Source organism: Mugil cephalus, chromosome 10, assembly GCF_022458985.1.
Source record: "Mugil cephalus isolate CIBA_MC_2020 chromosome 10, CIBA_Mcephalus_1.1, whole genome shotgun sequence".
In the NCBI taxonomy this organism is placed as follows: Eukaryota; Metazoa; Chordata; class Actinopteri; order Mugiliformes; family Mugilidae; genus Mugil; species Mugil cephalus.
The window spans coordinates 1,667,390-1,692,558 of NC_061779.1; the positions used below are offsets into that span (position 1 = coordinate 1,667,390).

At 42.3% G+C, this 25,169-nt stretch overlaps 2 protein-coding genes across 8 annotated transcripts in view; both read right to left on the minus strand.

The window, feature by feature from the left end:
• LOC125014756 (septin-7-like) overlaps positions 1 to 17,990 on the minus strand; it is a 42,163-nt gene extending 24,173 nt beyond the window's left edge. Inside the window, exons 1-2 of one of the 7 annotated variants that reach the window (XM_047596095.1) lie at positions 17,680 to 17,990; positions 14,042 to 14,138 (exon numbers count right to left, since the gene is read on the minus strand). In XM_047596095.1, the coding sequence (XP_047452051.1) occupies positions 14,042 to 14,138; positions 17,680 to 17,718 (136 nt within the window). In that variant the 5' untranslated portion in view covers positions 17,719 to 17,990. Of the gene's footprint in view, positions 1 to 14,041; positions 14,142 to 14,640; positions 14,706 to 17,679 lie in introns of those variants that run through there. The other 6 variants (XM_047596094.1, XM_047596097.1, XM_047596096.1 and 3 more) reach the window with 6 other exon arrangements.
• Positions 17,991 to 21,001: 3,011 nt separating this feature from the next.
• On the minus strand, positions 21,002 to 22,960 carry ccl35.1 (chemokine (C-C motif) ligand 35, duplicate 1). The gene is made up of 3 exons (XM_047596755.1): positions 22,739 to 22,960; positions 21,670 to 21,787; positions 21,002 to 21,553 (listed from the first exon to the last, which is right to left on the minus strand). Exons 1-3 carry the CDS (start codon positions 22,803 to 22,805, stop codon positions 21,445 to 21,447), a joined length of 294 nt encoding a protein of 97 aa, XP_047452711.1. The 5' UTR covers positions 22,806 to 22,960; the 3' UTR covers positions 21,002 to 21,444.
• Between the last annotated feature and the right edge of the window lie 2,209 nt (positions 22,961 to 25,169).

Below are 25,169 nucleotides of genomic sequence, written 5' to 3' on the forward strand. Positions count from 1 at the left end.
TGTGGCCACAGATTCTTCACTTCATCTAAAGTCTGCAACCGTCTTGTTTCAGTGGTTCTGCACAATCAGATTCCCGTCCAACCAATCAGAGCCATTCAGCTGTAAATTAATTAAAATCTCCACCTAAAGCCCCGCCCCCAAACGTTCTGATTGGCCCGACAGATCTTTGCAGGATCTTTACATAGTAGGTTCTCAATAGAGAACTTATTAAACTTCACACAATTCTCCTGTAATCAACCAATACTTTACAGTTTAGGTTTAAAAATGAGTAAAAAGACTAAGTTAATTTTCTGTAGATCTAATAATCGACTGATCGACTTATTGTTTTGGATCTTGGAACCGATTATGAGTCTAGAAACATAAAAATCTTGTCTTTGTGTGTCTGTTTGACATTTCAGTTCCAGGAAATATCCACAGCAGCCACTTAAAATAACACATAAACTAAAATGTGGAAATACAGTAAGTGACTACAGCATTAATCAAATGCTGTCGAGTCGGAAACACGGCACAGATCCAAATTTTTCAAAATAAAAGACAAAAATGTCTTCTTACGAGTGCCTTTTATTTCTTTTGTAGAATACACAGAATCATGGACTTTATGGTTTTATGTCTCTGTTAATCAAATGGTCTGATGCAAGTGATTTTTAGCCATAAACAAATAAAAACCCAACGATACAAAAGGTCACGTCCTGATGATGTGGAGTCAGACCGAACTCTCTGCAGCTTGTTGATCTCCATCCAGAGCCCCTTGAAATCAAACTAATGCTCGGCCTTGGAAGTGAAAAATATCTTTGTGAGAGTGTGTGATTGCAAACAGACGCGACACAATCGCGCTTTTTAGAACCCGAGAACCCGCTCTCGACAGCGCGAGATGAATGTGTTCGGCTCTAAACCACCACAGAGCAGCAGACGAAGGATCTGGAGCTTTTCCATCTCTAAAATCACCATCAGATGTTGCTCCAGTTGTTTTAGATGGATGAGCAAGTTTTCCAGAGAGTGTTGTGTCTGCAGCTCGGGCGTCTGAGAGTGTTGATCAGAAGTTAAAAGCCAAACTGACTCTGATAAACAGACGTTTTCTTTCTCCACAGGTGTATGCGTGACCGTCCTGGTTAAACAGGCCACCTGCAGCAGGGATCCATTGCTTCTGCCTGCAGGACATCTGTGTAGTCCATCAGTCCACGACGACCCGGCGTGAACACCCCTTCTTAACCCCTCGGCCGCCCCCTGTGTGTGTTTGCTCGGCCTCGGATGATATTCTGTCCCGTTCTGTGTGAGTTATGAACCAGACGACGGGCGACTCACCCTCGTCTGATGGACTGTTTGGGAGGTAGAGGTCAAGCATGAGCGCGCAAACACACACACAGACCTGTGCACAAAGACAAAGGCCGGTTTCATGGCGAAGCAGACGGGGAGAAAAAAGGGAGGGGGACGCTTCTCCGACACATCTGCTCCGTCCTGAGACTTTCGACAAAAAACAAACGTCAGGAAATGAAGTGAAGAGTCACGGAACGATGCAACAAGATCAACCACACAACAACAATCAGAGAAATATCTGTAGCCACGATGAGAATCCATGCATCACACAGATGTTGTGTTCTCAGTGCTCAGATCATCTGCAGCCACAACAGATTTAAATTTATTAGATGTGAGCTCCAGAAATAGTTTTAGCCCAGAGATGGCCTGAAGCTCCCGCATCGATAAAACTGCAGATGAAATGTTTTTTTTGGGGGGAAGAGCAGAGTACGAGAAGAGTAACAGCGACGTGGAGTTAATATTAAAGAATAGCTGCCATTCAAAAAGTAGGATGTTTAGAGTCTCCTACTTTCTACTAGCGTCCTGTTGTAGAAGATACTGACAACAAAATAACTTTAGAGGCATTTGTTGAGAAATATATGTCACACAAGTTGTTTCTCTGATTCTGATTTCTCAGTTCTGAAGCTTGAAGGTTGTGGAGATGATACAAATCTCTAGATTTCTCTAGGTCCCGGTTCCCTCTGCAGACCAAAGGTCGGAGGTTTTTAGTTTTTGCGTCTTGGTGCCTCTGAACCCGGATCATTCGGGGCCGTGGGGGCAGAATGTGGCGCGGAAAAATCTAAGCCGACCTGAACGGCAAACACTTCCCAGAGTACACATGGAAACCTCCCGCTGACCAAACTCCTGAGTGGATCCTTGGCAAACAGTCTGACTAAGCTAAACACTGTAACGTTGGACAAACACAGCAGTGAGCTACTGATATTGGTTCTTAAGGACGATGTCAATATTTGTGGATTAAATACTGGGCACCACAACAACCTCCGTTCCAAAACATGACAGTTCCCTGTTTTTCCCACTGGCTTAAGTTCATTTCTATGGTCACAGTTGGTGCAGTAGTCTGACCCCCCCCCACCTCACCCCCCTTAAACCCCTGAGGGAAGGTCCGTCCCAATTAGCCTCCCTGGTTCAGCTTTAATTAAATATTGGTTCAGCGTGACAAGTGGAAGCTCAGTGGCAGATCTCTGTAAATAGACTCATGACCTGAAAACCAGCGATGGACGGACGGATGCTCAAACATCCTCCTCCATCATCATCCATCTCCGGCCTGAGGTCGCGTATTCTGACAAATCTTCCCTCTAACTTCTGAGACAGACTCAAACTAATGTGATTGACTGATTGATGAGCCCTATGAGAGACTAATCAGTATTTGTTATAAGTCTGCCATAAACTAAAACCACGTCCCTGTAGCATCGAAACGTCTTCTTTGTCAGTTTTTATGGCAGCTGGGTAGCATCAAAGGTGATGATGATGCAGATGATGAAGAAGAAGTAGTAGAAGAAGAAGGTGAAGAAGATAAAGACCACAAAGAAGAAACAACATAAGAAGAAGCTTGATGATCACCATTCAGTACCACCAATGAAATGACTAAAATGCTGCAGCCAATCATCAACAACAACAACAAACGATGCAACATATAAAAGAAGAGAAAGAACAGTTTCCTGGAGACGGCGTCAAGGAGAATAATATGAACTTGGGGAGATGACACATATTTTGGAACAAGCTCTGGAACAAAGTCTCTCTCCTTCACCCAGTGACAGAAAAATCAAGCGTCCCGGACTTTAAGATGATGACTTTATTGTCCGGTTCGGACGTTAAAGTCGGATCTAAATGTGGTTAGATATGTTCCTATTAAAATCCCACCAGAAACTCTAAAACTTGACATGTTTTTGTTTCGGTGAGAACCTTCTCAGACTCTCAGCTTAAAATGATTTGTAGTTGTTTTTTCAAACCAACAGTGCAGAACTCAAAGCACTTCTGCTTAATTCAGGCTTTAAAAATTAAGAAAACTAAAAGCTGCTGTTTCCCTGCTCATTAAATGATTGATATCCTACTATACGACGCTTGGTTGTGTAGTCAGTAGGTATCATGTACATACTGAGAGCCATACGTGTTAAATATGAATCTGTTGATGGGGAGTTTTGGGCGAAGCTGGACTACGAGGGACACAAAAAACAAACATACAAATGGTCAGAGTGGGTTTCCCATGGGATTCCTGACATTCCTGCCTCTGTCTTTCCCCTGGTCGGGTCCCGGGTCCGTCTCTGGCTCAGCCCCGAGGCAGCAGCAGCAGCAGCTGGCCCCCTCACATCCTGACAGGCCTGTTAACTAGCACCCAACACAAACACACAACCCGTGGACATGATGTGTGAGGCCCGGGCGAGAAACGGAGCATCTAGGGGGAACTATAACGGGGGATAAGGGAAAGGAAGACGACGTGGAAACCGTGGATGTGAGGGAAGTTGTGTTTGTGGACCTCCATTGTTGGGGTTAAATGGGGACTGGATGCAACACGGGGCAAAGGTCAATGTTTTGGCTAAAAAGATAAGAATCTGTGATGTGATGCTGATGTTCTGGTCCTTCAACGCTGCCATAAACTCCCTCTGGAAGATTTGTCTCCAGGAAAGTTTCTCTTCTTTTAAACATTGCAGCGCTCAGTGTTTGTTGTTTGGGTGCAGCCTGTTAGCACGAGTGGATTCTGTTCTACTGGTTTTATTGTAGGTATGATGATGATGATGATGATGATCTCCTACTATCGCCTCACCAAACATCCACATCACACTCGTTACTAACCTCATGCTCCAACAATGGTCTTGGTCTCTTCTAAAAGCCGAGACTCTGAAGTTTCCATCACAAAAGTGAGAATCTCTCTAAGTGATGTTGTGTTAAAAATAAGTTGTTGTATCCTATAATAACTTGTGCAGAGCTCTGATTGCTTCAGCTTCTGCTGTCCCACGGTGCTGACCCAGCAGAAAGTCAGAGGATTCACTGACATCTGACTTTTTCTTAATTTTTACACAGGAAACGCTTTTTCTTTTTCTTTTTTTTAATTTTTGACAGTTTTGACACAAGCTAACCGCCTTAAAAACCAAAGAGGAAGGAGACATTTTGACACTACAGCGACTTTAGGGTTTTTGTTCATGTCAGACCTAAAACAAATAACTTGCAGCTTCGGCTGAAGCCTGATACCGATCGGATACATTTAAAAATAAATCATTTCATCTGCAGAGTCCAGCAGATTGATGGCAGCTGCAGGAGCCTCACACAGACACACACACACCCAAGGTTCCTTTATTTTTATATTTTTATATTTTTATATTTTTTATATTTTTATTTTTAAAGAGGGAACGAGTGTTCTGCTGCGACCCACCGAGCCCGAGACTAAATCTGACAGAACTGGCACGTGCTGGGTCACGGGAGACATGTGGCATCTCAAAATAGAGACGAGAGAACGAGAGCACGGTGCAGAGAAAGAATGAGAAACTTGCCTGAAGTAATTTGACTGAGCATGCATGAACATGCACACGTGCACGACCTCGTCCTGACGCACACAAACACACACACAGTCCGTGAGTGTTGCACCCGGAGGCGATGGGGAGTCTTAGTGAACTGGTTAGTGAACCGGCTGCTGTCCAGCTCTTACATGGGCAGCTCAGTGCATCCTAACTTGACTTTCAGCTGAACAGAAAGTGGGTTTTGGAAGCTGCAGGACGTGACTCGAGTTCTGTTAATGAGCCGTAAAAACGACCGATAAAAAGGTTCCCAGCAAATCAAAAATCGGAACCATAAAAGGCCAAAAAAATAAACGGCACAAACAACAATCTCCAGCATGTTACCGACTGAATCCCTGAGAGCTGAGAAGCTGTCGCTCTGTAACGGAGGCTTGTCGTGATGGATTTGACAGAGCTGAGAGGTTTTGTGGAGAAACTGACAGAAACTGAAACCGGACCAAGACGTCTAATTTACGACCTGCACCACAGCTGTGTGGAGCCTGTAACGAGTTATACGGGGCGTGGGCACAATAAAACTAACACCTGTACAATGTAGCACAATGCAACACAATGCAACACAATGCAACACGACATTCAGCCGGTTTCAGCTGCACATCCAGGTCTGAGGAGAGTTTTGGTCGGTACGCAGAGCTAAGAAACCCCATGAACATCTTCCAGAGATGATAGACATGACCATTCATAAGGTACGGACACAAGACTGTGACATCTCCTCACATCTCCAGTGTCGTGACCAAACATTTGCACCTGAACGCACCAGAAAGGCTACAGTCGAAGATCAGGCTAGGAAGCTAGGAAGAGCGACTATTAGCTGGGAGGCTAGGAAGGGCTACTCTTAGCTTTGGGGCTAGGAACCATTACTATTTACTAAGAGGCTAGGAAGAGCTACTATTAGCTGGGAGGCTAGGAAGGGCTACTCTTAGCTAGGAAGCTAGGAAGAGCGACTATTAGCTGGGAGGCTAGGAAGGGCTACTCTTAGCTAGGAAGCTAGGAAGAGCGACTATTAGCTGGGAGGCTAGGAAGGGCTACTCTTAGCTAGGAAGTGCTACTATGAGCTTTGGGGCTAGGAGCCATTACTATTCACGGAGGGGCTAGGACCTAGGAAGAGCTACTATTAGCTGGGAGGCCAGGAAGTGCTACTATTAGCTTTGGGGCTAGGAACCATTATTATTCACGGAGGGGCTAGGACCTAGGAAGAGCTACTATTAGCTGGGAGGCTAGAACAGCTACTATTAGCTGGGAGGTTAGGAAGAGATGCTATTAGCTGGGAGGCCAGGAAGTGCTACTATTAGCTTTGGGGCTAGGAGCCATTACTATTCACTAAGAGGCTAGGAAGAGCTACTATTAGCTGAGAGGCTAGGAAGAGCTACTATTAGCTAGGAAGTTAGGAAGTGCTACTATTAGCTTTGGAGCTAGGAGCCATTACTATTCACTGAGAGGCTAGGAAGAGCTACTATTAGCTGAGAGGCTAGGAAGAGCTACTATTAGCTAGGGAGTTAGGAAGTGCTACTATTAGCTTTGGGGCTAGGAGCCATTACTATTCACTGAGAGGCTAGGAAGAGCTACTATTAGCTGAGAGGCTAAGAAGAGCTACTATTCACTGAGAGGCTAGGATGAGCTACTATTAGCTGGGAGGCTAGATTAGCTACTATTAGCTAGGAGGCTAGGAAGAGCTACTATTAGCTGGGGGGCTTGGAAGAGCTACTATTAGCTGAGAGGCTAGGAAGTGCTACTATTCACTGAGAGGCTAGGAAGAGCTACTATTAGCTGGGAGGCTAGAACAGCTACTATTAGCTTTGAGGCTTGATAGAGCTACTATTAGCTAGTAGGCTAGGAAGAGATACTATTAGCTAGGAGGCTAGGAAGAGATACTATTAGCTAGGAGGCTAGGAAGAGCTACTAGCATCATTCTAGATGATCGTACTGTCTTTTTGGTCTCTTCTTGTTTTCTGGTTTTCTTTGACTCGTTCTGCTGCTGATTGAAAACGATGAATCAACTAAAAAGGTACGAAACCACAACACTAGAGCCGCATGTGCCCTGATGGTTTCAATGGTCTCAGGACTTTGTTGGAGCAGGAAAAACTTTCCTTCTACTAAACATCTGTGTGTGAGGGAGCTGGTTGTTGATGTCGTGCTGCTGGAAACATTTGAGCCTGGTTTGTATATATTTTTGTTATACTTGTCGTTGTGTGCGTCATTCACAGCGGACCTGTTGCAGCAGGTAAAGGAGCAGGTGTTCCTCATAACTGTTGCTCAGGTAGGTTCAGCTGGACCAGTAAACTGTGCCAGGTAATGTTATCAGTGTTGCACCTGTGTATCTCCTGTAATGACACGTCTTAGTGTCGGTTTGAGCTGAAACTTTTCCAAATGTAATAGAAGCCGCCGGGAGAAACACGAAAGACTGGCAAGACTCCTGGGAAATGAAACATGTTTACATCATTTCTTTTTTTTCTTTCTTTAATTATGACTGTCAGGCAACTATTATATTCAGTCCTTTTGAATTGTTGCTGGAGAAACATTTTAAAATTCCAACTGTTTAACTGCTGCATTTCTGCAACTTTTAACACATGAAACTGTTAAAGTGATGACGTTAGTTCACTAAAAGATATTTATACCACTCTGACAATGACTGGATGGAAGGAAAAGAGGAAGTATCTGAGAGCGGCTGATTTTATCTGATCTTTTAAAGGTACCGACAGCGCTTTAATAATTCCGTATTAACACAATCATCACTCGCCTGCTGCTGCTGGAGAAGCAGGTCATGGGTTTAAGAAAAAAAACGCTTTTCTCAAACTCATCAGGTCCGTCTGCAGGCGTGAGAGTTTAGACCGAGAACTGAAAACTAAAATGAGGAATTACCGTCAGCCACACGTTACAGCATGCCAGGAAGTTCGCTCGTCACTCTAGTTGGTGGCACAGAAGGTTTTAAATACGCTCACTGACTATTTTATCACATCAACACAGTCCCTCAATAAAACCTGGTTTGTTTCGGAGTCATGGACTAAACACACATGTAGGAAAACCAGCTTCTGAAACTTCTGTTGCTGACGTCTGATGCATCTAAAACATGCACCGTCAGACCTGAAAGCTGATTGGATTTAAAAAGGACGACTGGACAAAAGCTAAAGACACATGAACGATGAGGAACTAGAGCATCGGTGTCAAACTCGTTTTAGTTACTGAGGTTTGATCTCAAGTCTTTATACCAGATTAGACCCGTTGTTGAATAGAGTTTTATTCTAGAATAGAAAATGAACGCCTTCCTCCTCTTGGTTGGCGTCACAGCCGACGCATTTGGCTTCACACAGGCCTTTTCTTGGCTTCCATCTCTCCTGCACAACAACGAACCATTTTTACACCATTTGTTTTCCATCTTCAATGTGCAAAGAAACAAATCCTCATCAGTTTTTTAACTATTCATTGGTGCCATGGAGCACGATATCACAAGATAGTGGCCATTAAAATGACAGCATCCACACTCAAGACTTTGCACCACTCACGTTTATATATTCTCACAACATAAGCCTCGTGTCCAGCCTAATATAGTGTGTGTTCGTGAATGAATTGCGTGTATGAACGCATCTGTCTAAGCCGTCAGATTAGCTCAGCCATCTTCCTCCATTCTGCGAGGTCAGTAGGCAAAGCGGTCGATCCTAAGCCTCGTCAGATCGTCTTATCTGGACACACATACCGCACAGTGTTACTACACACTCACAGCTCACGAGCTCAGAAACACACAACAACAACAACAACAACGACGGAGCAGACGTGAGGACGGACGACCGTGAACAGTTCAACCACACAGGGATCAGCGCAGCAGATAAACAGATCCTGGATTAGCTGACATGCTACTACTGAACTGTAAAGGAGATTCAGGTTCGACCAGCTGCTTCATTCAGGAGGTGAATCCGTTTCCTTCCACACATCACAAACGTAATAATCTCCATTATCTAAATACCTCATTAATGAGTTCAGCTCTCGTTTGACACTCGTTGTTCCTCTTGTACATTCTCGTCCAATCCAAGTCCTGTTACCGATGTTAAATAACCTAAAGTCGACTGGATTCAGTCCAATAAATCTTTCTTTTTCTTTAATTCTAAGTTAATGTGGAGAGGGAAGTTCGTACCTTGAGTTCTCTACTCCAGAAATGTTCTGGTCTTCCAGCGCTGCCATAAACTCTCTAACCCTCTGGAAGATTTGTGTCCAGGAAACGTTTCTCTTCTTCTAAACGTTGCAGCGTCCCGTGTTTGTTGTCGTTGTTGTTGTTTGGGTTTGGGTTTGGGTGGGTCAGCTTTGACGCTAACCGACCGCACTTAAAACAGAAGAAGACGTTCTGACTCTAGGGGATTTCGTGGTTTTCGGTTTATGGCAGAACTAAAATAAATAACTACAGAAGATCAGGTTGGGTTGAAGCCTGATGCCAATCTGATGAGTAGAAAAATGCATGGGACACGACACCACCGATGCAGATCAGGACATTCCTACAACCTGGGAACCTACAACATTCCCAATCATACCTGCCAACTCTTCACATGACAAGAGTAGATCCAATCCCAGAGTTTTCACAATAATTAAAGCGCTGAACAATAACAGGTCCAAGGATATGTGAAGGCAGCAACTCTTTCCAATTAAATGTTGTCTTTTATGATTGAGACGCCCGACTCATAAAAGGCTGCTTTAGGAAAGCAGAGGCAGCGGGCGGGAACGTTTTCTGGCCCGGTTGCAGATCAGAAGCAGCGTGAAGTGGGCGCTGCTTCCCCTCTCGGCTCTGAGCGCCGGAGCTGGATCTGGCTAATCTTTCCAGGAGTTTCTATTCAGGCTGCCAGCTGGACAAAGAGGGGGCAGGAAGCAGCTTTCTCCCCCCTCAGAGAGAAAGAGGGGGATGGAGAGTTGGACGGAGAGAAGGAAGAAAAGACGACACTGACTGACAAACTCATAGAGAGGAACAGCACAAGAAACAAGAGTGGTTTGGTTTGTGGGTAACAGTTCAGCAGAAATCCATAAATGAATATTAATTTCGTTAACACGGCCTCAGGACGTCATTATGAGGCGAGTTTAAACCAATACTGGGAAAGAAAAATACGTCTGCAATTAATCAGAGCAACACAACAACAACAAAAACTAATCACTAAAACGTTTGTGGTGACATGAAACTTCAGGTTGTACAACAGCACAGATCAGACTCCAAACTCCGAACAAGATGGCGTCGGCCGTATCCCCAGGATACGAGCATCAGTCTGACCAAAGATTGGGTTTTCTATACTGTAAACGGTGCTGCAGCTTTAGAGGCTAACTGCGCTAGCATGCTATATCCGAACAACATGTGATCTGACAAAATGGTCCGACCAGATCTTCACCCTGACCCCTAAAGTTTCGAGGTCCAGGCCGACTTCAATGATGATTCTACAAAAACGTTTTATCTATTTATTATTTATTAATTGTCAGTGGGAAAAGTGGGTGAGAGCTAACTATGTTAGCATGCTATAGCTGAACAACATGTGTTCTGACAAAATGGTCCGAGCAGATCTTCACCGTGACCCCTAAGGTTTCGAGGTTCAAGCCGACTTCAATGACGATTCTACAAAAACGTTTTATCTATTTATAGGGGATAAACTTAAAGTGGGTGAGAGCTAACTATGCTAGCATGCTATAGCTGAACAACATGTGTCCAGACGGAAACTTCCTGTAGAATTTCAGCTCCAGGAGACGAGTACGTTGACATCACAGAGCTAATAATGTGGGGACGAATGCATGTGTCTTAACAAACACGTCATCAACTACCACACCAATAATCAAGAAGTCAACATAACGATATTTCATAACCAGAAATGGGGAGCGGCCTCTCCTTCGTATTTAAATATACCTGGTGGAGGATGGAGCCCTGGTCTCTGCTGAGATTACTGGAATCTGACCTGCAGCCATCAGCTCAGCCGTCTCATGTTCCACCATCTGTCGGCTCTGAAGCTGCAGCAGAAACAATACCCGGCCTCCGAGCTTTCACTCTTCTCTACGACGCCAAGTACAGCGGCGCTGAAGCCAACCTCCAGTCTTTACAGTCTGCCGTTTTTACTGCAGCTCCGTCTGGCTGCGGCTCAAATAAAACACAATCAGCTCTTCTGCCGCTCTTTCCAACGCTGGTATTTCCTTTTCTTCCTCTGTCACTTCGACACTACATTAGATTGTTCTCCGCTTTGTGGTTGTATTCATGCTACTTTCTGTGTTGGATGGCGCAGGACTTTCTTTAGGATGTTGATTGCTAACAGGTGCACAGGACAAGATTTTAAATTTAGTACTAAATCCACATTTAACTGGACGTATTAACCTTTTAAGCTTCTTCTTTGGCTGCTCGCTGCTGCAGCAGAAACACGACTCCCATGTTTTGATTGTTATTTAGCGTCCAGATAGCCCCATTCCTACAGCTTTGTCTTCAAACATCCCTTTATCTCCTGAAACAATCTGCACCAAGACAAAACTCTAACTCTGATTCGGATCGTATTACTGAGACTCACATAAGTCATTTATGGAGGCTTGATTTGGTTTAGTTTATTTTAGATTTACAGGATATATACGACAGGAACGGAGCTAAACTGGGTGATTTTTTGTGTTGAGCTCAAAGGACAGAAACTCATGATGTGGACAAAGAGCCAGAATGAACAAAATGGTGGAAACTCTCCAGCCACGGAAAGACAGAACTCAAAACTTTTACATATGAATGTCCTTTACATTCAACTCTTTGCTAAAGAATATACAACAAAGGGTAATTAGAGTTTCTTGAAGAGGTTCCTTTGCTTCACTAAAGAAATAGCAACACACGATGCTAATTAGGCTAACAAGCTAACAAGTCGATACTTGGAGTATGGATGATGGTTATTGTTGTAACTCTGGTTCTTTGAATTCACAACAACTGGCAGCCAGAAAGAATGAAGCCCTGTTTAAATGAAGGACGACAGTCTAAAGAAAAATACAACAAACACAACTAAGAACTGGCTGCAAATATTGCATTTTATCAGAACTCTATGGCGACTTTATCGACGTGAGAACTGTGAGATGTTTCAACAAGGAGTCGTGGAGAAGAAGAAGAAATCTTTACTGGGCTTCATTTCACCAAAAAAAGATTTTAAAAATGTCAGAACATATGCTGGTTGCTGAGATTTAATAAGAGGCGTGTTTCTCATTAACTGCCCTGAATATACACTAACAGCTTTGTCTCAGTGATGTGGTGAAAAGTGAAAGTCATCTTTGTGAGTCTGATGTGTTCACACCTTGCTGTCACCACATCCAGTTTACAGACACATAGCGAAACACCTGGTTTGTTGCTGAAAACCACGTCAGACTAGTTTATTTTTGTCTCCCACACAAAGAAAACTTATCAGAGACTGATTAAGAACTGGAACAATAAGTAGAAATTACAATAAATGAATAATACATGATATACACAATTAATCAGCTTTTAATTGGAGATTCCATTAAAGCCTTAAATTCTGATATATTTTATCTAATGTCTAATGATTATGACTGGGTTTAAAAGACTAAATCATACCAATCGTCATCTGCATCAACTCATAGTCGCTCATCAAGTCGATTTTTAAAAATAAACGCCACTTCCTGCATCCTCTCGCTAAAAGGACGATGAGATTAGTCAACACAAAACAGGACGAAGCTCGTACTCAGACGGGTTTTCAGAGGAGAGCTGCACATGTGCAAAGATGACATATGAGGAACTAGAGGGAGAATCCTGCAGAGACGCCACAAATCTCTGGAACTAATGACGTTAGTTTTACGTAAAATCGTTTCTAAATTGATTCAGGAAAATCATCAGCGACGGTTTCATTGAACAAAACCGGGTTTTATCAGCGGCACATTTGCGCAGTAGAGCTTTCGGAGAAGCTTCAGTGGGATGAACAAGCTGAGAACCTTTTCCCCCTTCAGCCTCCTCTTAACATTTGTTATGTGTGAAATCTGGATGTGCCGGGGTTTACATGACTGCAGGCCAAGAAATGTGGTTATAGAGACGGAGGGGCCCATGAGAGAAACAGGATCTAGCTGTGTGGATCCGCCTGGTTCTCTCCCAAACCATCACTCGGCAGCTCTTAACCAGAGGCTGTTTACTAAACAGGAAGCAGAAAAACCCCAGGCCGAGACAATAACGAGTGGACGCCACTTTATATCTTTATGTCCTTCTCCTTCCCCTCAAACAGCTCGGGGGGGCTCAACCTGATATGGAGCCATGTTGTATTATTAGGAATATTTCTAACAGGAAGTTAATAACCTGAGTTTTTATGATACTTTTAAAGTTTTAAAACTAAATATTTCCTTTATTCATGATAATAACATGAAGCTGTGATTCGTGTAAAGAGCTGGAGTCCAGAGGTAGCTAGCCTAGCCTAGCTTAGCATGAAAATAGGAAGAAGCAGGAAACGGTGAGTTTGAAACAACAACAACGCAGACAGGAAAGAAGGAAAGTAAAGCAAATAAATACAGCCCTGCTTTCTAGCCTTTTATGCTAAGCTACGCTAACCATGCACAGTTTAAACATCTGTTTTTACAGACGTGAGTTTGGCCTCAATCTTCGTCTGACACTAATGTATTTCCTGAAAAGGTGAACTTTAAAATCTCTATTTCCTTGTTGCCGTCTTCAAAGTCCAAAGATCCAGTTTAATTGGACGGGAGTCAGGTGGTGTCACACACTTATAACAAATATCCAAGAAAAAGAAAAAACGTATTTGCTTTAAAGTGTCTCCTGATCACATTTCTTGGGATACGTCTTCATCTAAAGACTTAATTTTAGAGTATTAACCAACTTAATCCCAATTTAATACTCGGTGTTGTTGTTAAAAACCCAGCGATGCGTCATTTAAAGGTCTGTGCACGTGTGAGGGTCACACAGTAAAATCCATATCTGTTCATTACAGACAGCGAGCGCAGTTCAATACGTCAAAACAACACGAGGACCGAACCCACGGCTCCGTCCACTTCCCGGCCTCTGGAACGTCGTCAGCCACATTTTGCAACCGACCTTCATTCACACTCAAACCGACATCCTGCAAACGAAACCGCCCCAAACACACGCACGCATGACTCAGTGTGTGTGAGGGTAACACCAGCGGTAAAAACCAACATCCCAGCTGCTCTGCCAGAGACGCTTCATCTCCTTTTTTAACACGAGGACACACACTCGGAACCAGCCGCCGCCGACTGGAGGAATCAGGTTTCAAACTCACCTACGACCATTAACGTGAACTCGAACCCTCTTTTCACCGACTTCCGGTACACCTGGTTGGGGAGGTTGGCGAAGCCCACGTATCCCTCCAGGTTCCGCTGCTGAAAGGAAAACACACACAGACACACTCTTAAAACGTGTTTGTAATGACTTAAATCTGCACGTTTGGAAAGAAAAGAAAAACAAAACAAGACGATGGTAGTTATGAATGTAACCTGGGTTCTATGAATGCACAATCAATGGGCTGAGGAAAAATGTTACATGCTTAAGATTTGAAAAATGAACTTTTGCAGGAAGCGACCGACAGCGACGACAAACATCGATTACAAAACACACACAAACGTGTTGTTTTGAACATGCAATTAGCATTTTTGTGTCGTGCAGCTACAGCTACAGCCTCTTTTGAAGTGAAGTGCAGCCGAGATAAATACAAGACAAAAAGCTGGTTTGAAGGGTGGAGGAAGAGAAATAACACACTCCCTCCCTCCCTCCCTCCCTCCCTGGAAAGAGGAAGAGGAGTCAGAACAGAAAATGCAATAAACGCCACTAAATGAACATGTTCCTCAAAAGAATAATAGAATAAAAAAAAAAGAATCCTACGTGCTGAATCATGTCCATCGTGTTCCTCATCCACCACCGAGCTACGTCCTCATCCCTTCCCCATCTCCACCCACTGCCTCCCTCTGTCACCCAGCCTGCTGTCATGATAACACCCCCCCTCCTCACCCCTCCTCACCCACCCACCTCCAATCACTGTGCACGCTACGCGAGGCAAACACAATCAATGCCGGCCTCTCAGGCTCCGTCATGCATGGCACCGACGGAAAATGTGCAGCACAAAGAGGTTTGATGACAAGAGGAGGCTACAAGCTGCAATACAACTGAGGTCAAGTCACATTTATTGACACACAGTGAGTCTAGAAATAAAAGATGTGAATGTAAAACCTGCAATCGTGGCGTTTAGTTAAGGTCTAAGTTGGTGTTAGTAGCAGATCGATAATAACATGTGTGTTACAGTCAAATCGTACTCGTGTGTTTGCTAATAAATCACAGAATATAGTGTGAATGTTTCCATCATGTTTTTTTCCTCACAATGTTTTTTTTTTATATCGGGTGTCGGCTGATCCCATTAATCATCTGGTCTCTGGAATATTTATCTCTGTAACGTCAACTTTCAGACTCAGTCTTTCTTCTTCTGTTAATTCCTCTGACGTCATTTCTTCTTCTATTAATGCAATTTCTGCTTCTTGCTCATCCAAGTCTTCTTCTTCTATTTTTTGTTTTTCTGTCGTTTCTTCTTCCTCTGCTGCTCGTTCTTCTTCTTCTGCTGCTTTTCATTCTTCAACCTCTTCTGCTTCTTCTTTTGTTATTTCTTGTACGGTTATTATTCAGCAGTAAGTTAACCAAGCGATTAACAACCTATTCAACTGCTAGATCAGCCAATTAAAAGCAAGCTAACGTGTTCAGAGGGGACGTTTAGACGCGTGTAATGTGGTTGTAATTAATAACGTGGAGTATCAGCTGATCTCCCCTCAGCATATAGTATGTGGGTACCAGGGGAAACAGGAGGAAAGGAAATCTATTGAAATCGTCGATAGAAGCCTGAAGCACTTTCCAGCATTTTCCACGTTCGATCCACCCACACACACACCAACCCGCCTCGTAATAGAGCGTTACATAAAGTAATCACGAACAGGTAGCGTTAGCATTTAAAAACAAATTACTGCATCGTCGGTATAATTCTGCAACAGCAGCCTCCTGTAATGAAGTAAAGTGTGACTAACGTGGTCATCTGTCAGCACAGAGTGACTAAGACAGAGCAGCAGGGAGAGGACAGAAAAGCAGGAAGTAACGGGGGGAGGCTAGTCAGTCCGTAGCATTCATAACCACCCCCCCCCCATCCCCCAGTGCAGCCAGTGGTGATAGCAGCAGCCTGGTTCACTGACATCATCTGGAGAGTCAAGCCCAACCCTCTCTTCCTCTTCCTCTTCCTCTTCTTCCTCGTGCATCCAAGCAGCTGATGCCAACGCTCATCAGCTGCTGTCTTTTATTACACGGTTAAAACTAATGTTACATCAATTAGCTGCCATTTTTATTTTTAGCACACTGAAATCTCAGATTCCATCGCCCACGGAGACAATGTGTGCTGTGTTGAATAATGATGAATAATCACTCCCTGCTAAGTGTAAGTGACAGCGAAGCTGGACGAAGGGTCCTACCGGGCACAGGGTCCTAGAGGGGCCCCTGAGCCGGATGGGACGTCTCTACAAACAAAACAACGTGAAGGAGATGCTAATCCAACGCAAAGAGATGTAAAAATCCCTCAGATAAACAAAATAACCTGCAAAAAATGACCAGGTAAATGCACAAAACTGGATAAAACACAACCCCAGCAACATGCAGACTTCAAATTACGGCCTCTGCTCTATTATCTTTTGCAGGTTTGTATTTAAAGGATCCCAGAATCTCATAGCTTGGCTGGATGTTGTGTGCAGCTGCATGGACGGTCACACCAACCTCTATTCAGAGTTCAAGCTATTTTAGCAAAACTAGCTTTTAGATATCACGTAGTACAAACTGCAGCTGTAAAATATTTCTAGTGAATTCAGCCAGGGGGTAAGAAAACCACAAAGACGAACCCAAGAGATGCAAAATAACCACAAAAATGAGCAAATGGATGCACAGCACTGTTCAAACGATGTGCAAGAGTCGGATTAAAGGCTCCTGCACAAGGTGTGGATGATCTAATGCCAAACTGTCTCATAGCATGGACAGATGAGACTTTAGGAAGAGTAGCCTTTTGCTAACATTTCTATGCATGCAGCTTTACAACCATCTCTAGTCGTGAATGATTCAAGGCAAAAACTGACAACTGAGACGCCCTTTACGTCATGTCCACTCTCACCAGGTCCACGTCCAGGGGCCCCATTGTCTCATCACAAAAAACAAACCAAACTCCACTGAAATATCAAGCGATTTTACGAGAGCTAGCCTCTATTTGGTAACATCCACACACAGGTAATTTAGGAATAGCTATAGCAGTGAGTCATTTATTTCGGCTCATCTCTTTCCCAGCTGCACACAGCCTTAATTGAGACCAGACCACGTCCCAATGATACGTGCCATTGTGTGTAACGTTCAGGGACTCCTCACGCCAGCCTCCATTCAAATAACTGACATGTTTTAATGTCCTTTCATTGCGTTGCACACAATGTAATTTACTACTTGTCCACATACGTATATATATGTATCATAAATTGTAACAAATGCAAATTATGTTGTGGCTTCACCAGAATGAGGTTACACAGAGAAAGAAGGCGTGATTCGGCTTTGTAAACGACAATATTTATTAAAATCTACGTTGATAAGTCAATGTAATTACGCCGAAGTTATTGATAGAGAGTATATATTTTGCAGTGGGTGTAATTTAGGTTGTATTCCGATATATTTTTTTGTGAATTCTGAAAATACTCTTAAACTGACTGATTTGTCAAAGGAGTTTGGCACGAGATGCTCCATCTCGGGTGCCAGCGAGGATACGACACACGGGCACCGTTAAGTGATGATGATTTTTTTTACGTTGATGAGTAAATTGTTAGTTTTCAGTAAAAACCGATTGTTTTATTTTAATGGACTTACAGCGATGCTGGGAACCGCAGTGTCTGGTCGCTCGATCATTGTGCTGTCACCACCCCGCCTGCGACGGACCCTCACAGCGGCTCACACCGATAACCGTCCGAGGAGGAGGAACGACGGAGCGGAGGGGGAAAACGCGCAGCTACTTCCCGTTGAGAAGAAGAAAGGGGGAAGAAAAACGTCGTTTGGTGTCGACAAAAAAGGAGCAAAGTCCGCCTGGAGATGAATGAATGAGGATAAATTACATATGGCCGCTGACGGACCCTGAGTGAAGAAAAAACGATCCAACGGCTGGTTTTCTTCAGGCGGAAGTTACACGCGGCTACATCCGGTGGAGAATTTCAAAACAAGATGAAATAAATCCACTTTAAAATACAACACATTTTTAATGAAAGTAAGAGACTTTCTAAGTCTAAACTAATCTGTTAAACTTTAAATGACAAAAATTAAGCTGCAGAAGTGGCAATGTGAGAATAGAATAATTTATACTATATACTAACGTTATATAATAACGTTTTTGCTACTTTAGTGGCCCTTGTTGTTCATAAAGTGCAGATGTTGATACAGTTTAAAACTTAAATATTAATATATATATATAAAAAAGGACAATTAAAGGTGGTAAACAAAACCTAACAATTAAACTGTAAATATTAAACTTTAATATTTAATGATTCTGATCAGGTACCAGAGAGTAAAACCTGCTGCCTTGAAAGACCATCGTAATCATTAGTTTCATCTGAGACTAAATCATGCGACTGATTTGGAGCCCTTGAAATAAAAGGGGGATATATTAGAGCAGTATTATTCCTGTGGAGATCACCTCATGACATCTGATTTAATAAAGACCGGATCTCATCTTTCACGTGGACGATCACACACGATTTAAATATGAGGAGGATTTTTGTGGCGAGGGTCACAAGATGCAGTAACGTTTCCATCATCTTCACATTGTTATTGGCTGTAATCATGGATGGACCACGTGGGCAAGTGGGACACTGACTGATACATGTGTGGATGGAACGTCAAGCAACTTAGAAACATCAGTAAATACACAAAACAACTACACTACAACAAATAAAAAGAAGCGACATCATCCCGAGGAGCCACAAGTCAAGAACAAAAAGACACAAAGATACGAAGTGATTGAAAACTACAATACAAATGAGACAATATCCAACTAGAAAAAGATACAAAACAAGTAGAGAACACGACGACAGAGACACAGACAACAACTATAAAGACGTAAAATAAATAAGACTCAGTGATTAAGGCTGACACACAGACACACAACAAGTGGAATAAATAACCACATGGAAGGAACGAAATGCACAAAAGTAAATAAAATGACACCAAGAGACTCAAAATTACAACAAAGACACACAAAACAAGTAGAAACAGCAAGAGAAATGACAAATACTAATAGACAAAATGACTAAAAGGAACAAAACTGCAACAAAAATGCACAAATGAAGAGACAAAAACCAACTACAAAAAGACACAAAACAAGCACCAGCAAAGACCAAACGTCTATAGGAGACACAAAGACATCACCACAAAAGACACAAATATACCAGAGAGACACAATATGACAAAAAAGACAATGGCGCTAACGCACAAACTAAAATAAACAAAGCAAAACAGCAACAAACACACAATCATTAACAAAAAAACAGAAACATGCACAAAGACACACAAAACAATTAGAAAGAGCAATAGACAAATACAAAATGACTAAAACGGACAAAACTACAACAAAAAATCACACAATGAAGTGCAAAGACACAATATCCAACCACAAAAAGACATAAAACAACGACAAAGAGACACCTGATGGCTACACAACCACACAGCCGCTACAGCAAACACAAAGAGACTCAAAACTACAACAAACCAACACTTAACAACTACACTGAAACTTAATAATTCACTACATCAATATAATTATCAGAAGTACAAGTAAATATGTCCCTGAGGACAATAACTTATCAGCAGAAGCAGATGGACGCAACAAAAATGATCCAGTAGCGTCCTCTAGTGGAGAAGAAAGAGACACACACACACACACACACACACACACACACACATTAAGAAAACTAGTAAAAGTTAGTTTATGTAAAACTGTTTCACGGTCACACCAAACTCCATTCAAAATTCAAGCAATTTTAGGAAGACCAGCCTTTCGCTAACATTTCAATACATGCAACGACACAACCACCTCTAGTCATGAGTGATTCAGCCAAAAGGGACAAAAACTGACAACTGAGACGTCCTTTATGTCATGTCCACTCTGGGCCATGCATTTAGCAGGTCTACGTCCAGGGGCCCCATTGTCTTACAACACAAACACACCAAACTCCATTGAAAAATCAAGCGATTTTACAAGAACTAACTTCTATTTGGTGACATCTACACAAAGATGATTTAGAAACAGCTCCAGTATTGGCTCATCTGAGCTAAACATGTTCAAATAAATTATAACTTATTATTTATCTTTTACACAGTCAACTCTTTATTGTTGTCTTTATTTTCTGCCCCAATGTTGCTGTTGCAAACTGCAATTTTCCTATTGTGGGACAAAAGGTTTTTCTATTCTATTCTATTCTATTCTATTCTATTCTATTCTATGTCTAGGTAATGGATGGACTAGACAAATATATATATATACATATATACAGTTGCACTCTCTACTGCAGGACTGGCCAACCCGCGGCTCCCGAGCCGCATGCGGTTCTTACGTTCATATCGAAGTTTCGCTTCGCTTCGCTTCGCTTGAGTTCAATGCGGTATTTTCATCCAACGCGCATGTGCGTTGGATGAAAATCCCTCAAAGTTTCCCAGTAGGAGCGAGATCGTTTGAGTAAACAATTTGTGTCAAATGCACAGCAAAACGAAACTTTTAACAAAGTGAGAGAGTTTATATCTTTCTGTTAAGAGTAATGGGAAACCATTCTGCCTTATGTCAGGCGTCATTAGCGCATTTCAAAGCTTCAAATCTGCAGCGCCACTTCAGCTCACTATGTAAGTAGTAAGTAACATGCATAGTAAAAGGAAAAAGCTATTGTAAATTATAATATTTTTGTTGTTGTTTGTGGACTTGGTTGAACTGAGAGTTTGTCTGTGTGAGACAGTAACACAGTGTAGGAGTCAATTTCTGTCATTATCATGTTGGTGTGTGACATTTACAATAAATCTGGCTGAGCAAAGGTGTGTGTGTGTGTGTGTGTGTGTGCATGCAAATTAAAATAATAAGCTAGACTGAAGCTAGTTTATGTAAAAAGTCTATATTCAGGTTGTTTTTTTTTTTTTAAAAAAAGAGTCAAACTTGTTCATCTTTTTCTTCATTTTATTGAAAAGGGTCAAATTAGCAACAAAAGCGCACAGAAATAAATTATTAGTTTGTCAAAACCGGGTTCCTCGTTTAAGCTCATAGCTTATTCTCTACTGATGACCATGGATCCTGTGCTGTTGTGCAGTGACAAGCTTCTCAGGTCAGTTTCATTGTTCGATAGCTCACAGTGCTGACGGTCAGACATTCAGTGTTTGAGTGTACTGAGCAAAAAAAAAATAATAATAATAATAACAACAGAAATAAGATCATAAAATAAACTGCCGTTCAATAAAATGACAAAAGTATTTGTAATAAAAGTCTCGCTCCAGCGTCTTTAAAGACTAAATATATACGAGCAGAGAGACAGCTATAGTTTGAAAACACAGACTGGCGTGATGTGGTCCACAGGCGTTGCCATGGCCGACCTCCCGTTGCCGCGGTTACATGGTGGATGACTTTCCCGGGGCAGTCTCCAGCTTGGTGATGAGCTCCTTCACCCAGGGAGCTGAGGCCCTGACGCACAGCTGACGTCCGGCCACGGTGTTCAGCCTGAATGTTCAGAGAGAAAGAGAAAGAGACGGGGTCAGACAGGATGGAGGTCAAGGACCAGGACGTGGTTTATCTGGACCAGGATGTAGTTTATTTATCTGAGGCCCTTCACTCACAGGATGGCTGGGTTGGAGCAGCGCTGGCTGGTCTTGGTGTAGCCCACCACTCTTTCTCTGGCCACCGGGCTTTCATTGAATCTGAAGCAGCATTTCTTCGGGCCGGTGCCGCGCAGACCTGCAAACGCAACAACGACGATTTGAATGAGCGACGCACACAGAAACCACTCAGTTCCACTTTTTAACTTCCTGTCTGGTCGTACGTTCAACCCTTAAATAAAGTGGTAGTTACTCAGTGGTGAAACAAACCAGTCGCACACACATTAGCTGCACTGCTTCTTTGTTTTTAACGATAAGTTTAGATTGAATGCACAAGAGCACAGAAAAATATGTTTAAATCATATAAAAAAGAGGAAAAACTTGTTAGATGTAAGGAAGCAACGTGTTTATTACTCTAGAGATTTATTTTAGAGAGTTCTTGTAAAACTTTTAAAGCTGCATTATTGTTTTATTTGTATGATTTCTTTTAGCGAACGTTACAAACACAGGTATTACACAGCTAGCAGATAGCGAGCTACTTGGTAAATATCTGTGCAATATTCACTTTTAACTGAGCTCTTATATGAGTTTTAGAACAAACCTGGACTTTCTTGTTAATAACATGCAAAGCTTGAAGCTGAACTCAGGTTAGCTTTACTTTCTTTTAGCTCTGTTTTGGTCTCCTCCGGAAAATGAAATCACACTAGAAGCTCTTTAAATGTGCAGGTTACATTCCACATTACAATATGATGCATTATATATATATATATATCATAATTATATAATTTATTTTGCATATTTTCAATATTCTTTTTTAGTATTTTAACTAATTATTTTAAATCTTTGTAAATAATGTTTTCTTTGCACTATTTTTTATACTTTTTTGCATTGATAAGGTTTTTGTTATACACTGAATAATGACAATAAAGGCTCTATTCTATTCTATTCTATTCTTAGTGTAAATATATTTATTGATGCAGCTTTAAAGGGTTTGTGACCTTGTTCTAGGCTCATAAACGCATCCTGCAGGAGGCTGTTTGCTGTTTAATGACTGATGTAAAAGGATGAACGGTGGAGGCCCAGTTCTTACCTTCAGCCAGAGCGATGGCGGCGACCATGACGACCAGCACGGACAGAGCGAGGCGAGGAGGAGCCATCCTGATTGGGTTCGATTGGTTTGTTGGTTTGATTCGGTCTGAAGTCTGAGTTGAGCTGTAGAAGCCTGTTCTCTCTGCTGTGAAGTCTCCATCCACCAGCGTCTGTATTTATACAGAAGCCAGAGGCGCGGGGGAGGCCCTTCGTCCATTCTCAGGGTCGCCCATGACGTTACAGTATCTGTCACCTTTGCATGCTATGCTGGACTTTTTTAACACGCTGGTGTATTTGTGTCTCGCTTTCACTTCCCCACTACATGTGGGTTCCCCCTCCGTCACTTGTGTGGCGCGAGCGTAGTTTGTGTTCATCGTGTCGTCTGACCTCATGGAGCGCTGGGCTGCGTTACACTGTTTAACGATCATTAAATCGTATTAACTAGAAAAGATGCAAGAAGAGAATGAAATATCAAATGATTCTGGGGAGTAAAGTTTGAACTGTTTGAAGTTTGAAGAAAATAAAAAAGGTCAACGCCTTGGATGAGCTGGACTGACTGGTTCATGTTTCAGAGGAAACACTCAGGGAATTTACACAAAGATTACGGCTCCAAAAAAATAACAGCAGCTTGTGCCATTCAGGTGAAACATGTTTATGTTGAAGGGAGGTTTGTTTTTAACTGAATGACACACAGAAAAAAGAGACACGGCAGGTTGATTTATATCATTGTTAGATATATTGGTCAATGTACAAGTGAAATGCAGATGGTGCAAAACCATTAGATGCAAAAAGCCCAAAAACACAGAAAAAACTTGCAAAGTGGGTGATAATAAATATTGCACTTGTGAATGTCAGAGTTCAGGAGTGGGATGTGAAAACGTGAAGTGAGACAAGTTAGATATGAAACTCTGATAGCTTAGCTTTAGCTTTTCAGGCCTCGTTTATTAATGTCTGAGCCAGATTTAACCTCCAGACACACGAGCGTTTGTTTTCAAATCCATCTCATATTCTTTAAAATAACATTAAGACTTTTTTTTTTTTTAGGTATTTAGGATCAGTATAAAACATAAGCGTCATCTTTGAACTGGAAGTAGTTTTTGCAAAAGATTATGTGGACACAAGGATTATTTCAGTTTATGTTACAATTTAAGTCTTAAATCTGAACCAAAAACATAAAACTGTTTATTTTAACCCTCAGACAATTAAATTAAATCTATTAACATAGACTGAAAATGAACGATATTTAATCGTAATTAATCGTATTTCTTAGTGTGGACGTCAAAGGGTTAATGCAAAAGCAGAATTGGAAACAATGACTTTCCTACATCCTTGTCCAGCAGGTTAGGGCGTAACAAAAAAAAAGAAAAGTGTGATGAGGCAGGAGGTCGGGGGAAAAGGTATATAATGATAATTAAAAGAAAAGCAACAAAAGTGGTGACGAAAAGCAGAACTAGAGCATGAACATGGAAAAATCATGGACGACGCAACCAGGAACAAAAGGACGGAGAGTTATAAATACACACAGGGGCTGAGGGACGACGAGACACAGGGGAGACAAATCAGCATCACACGGGGAAAAAACAATAATCAATGAAAGGACACGACGGAAACACAGACAGGAAATAAAGACGCTTAATGAAACAGGAAACTCAAAACTTGACACAGACAAACACGGTCATCGCGTCCTCAAAACGAGTTTCATGACGTATCAAACTAGAAAAGTGTGTTGACCCTTCGCTACCGAGACAGAAGTGTCCCCTTCTGAGGACAACAGGTCTAAATGAAGCAGAAACCTGAATCCTAAAACGTAACGTCCCCGTATGAGGACGCCGGGTCTCAGGGCAGCGTTTGCCAGAAGGAGAAGAAGAAGGAGAACGATGACGAGGAAGCGGAGGAGGTGGAAGCAGGACAGCGGGGGAGGACGGACAGGGAAGAGGAGGAGGAGGAGGAGGAGGAGGAGGAGGAAGGGGGAGTAACGTGGAAAAGATGATGGTGACGATAGAGGAAGAAGTAAAATCTCCTCCTCATCTCATGACCTCAACGTCCACACCACAGGTGTCAATCAAACATGCAGAACTGGAAAAAGGACATTTATGTTTGAGTCAAATAAGACGACTAGACCGAGGACGAAACAGACACGAGCCCAAATTACACTTAATCCTCTTAAGAAATGTCACTTTTAACTCATGTTTTATTAACATTCTTCTAAAACACATGAAAAAAAAAGTTGTTGTTACTCGTAGCTGGTTGTGTTATTATTGTATTACTGGTCCGTCCTGCTTGAAAACAGATTAGCTCTGTTTACTAACGAGTAGGAAAGGACCCGTGAATGTCCAGAGTCTTAGAAAATGTCCTCACGTCCTCCTGGATGCCAGCTTTAGTTCATCTGTTCAAACATTTGCTTTGTTTTTCTACCTCCCCCTTTCAGTCCC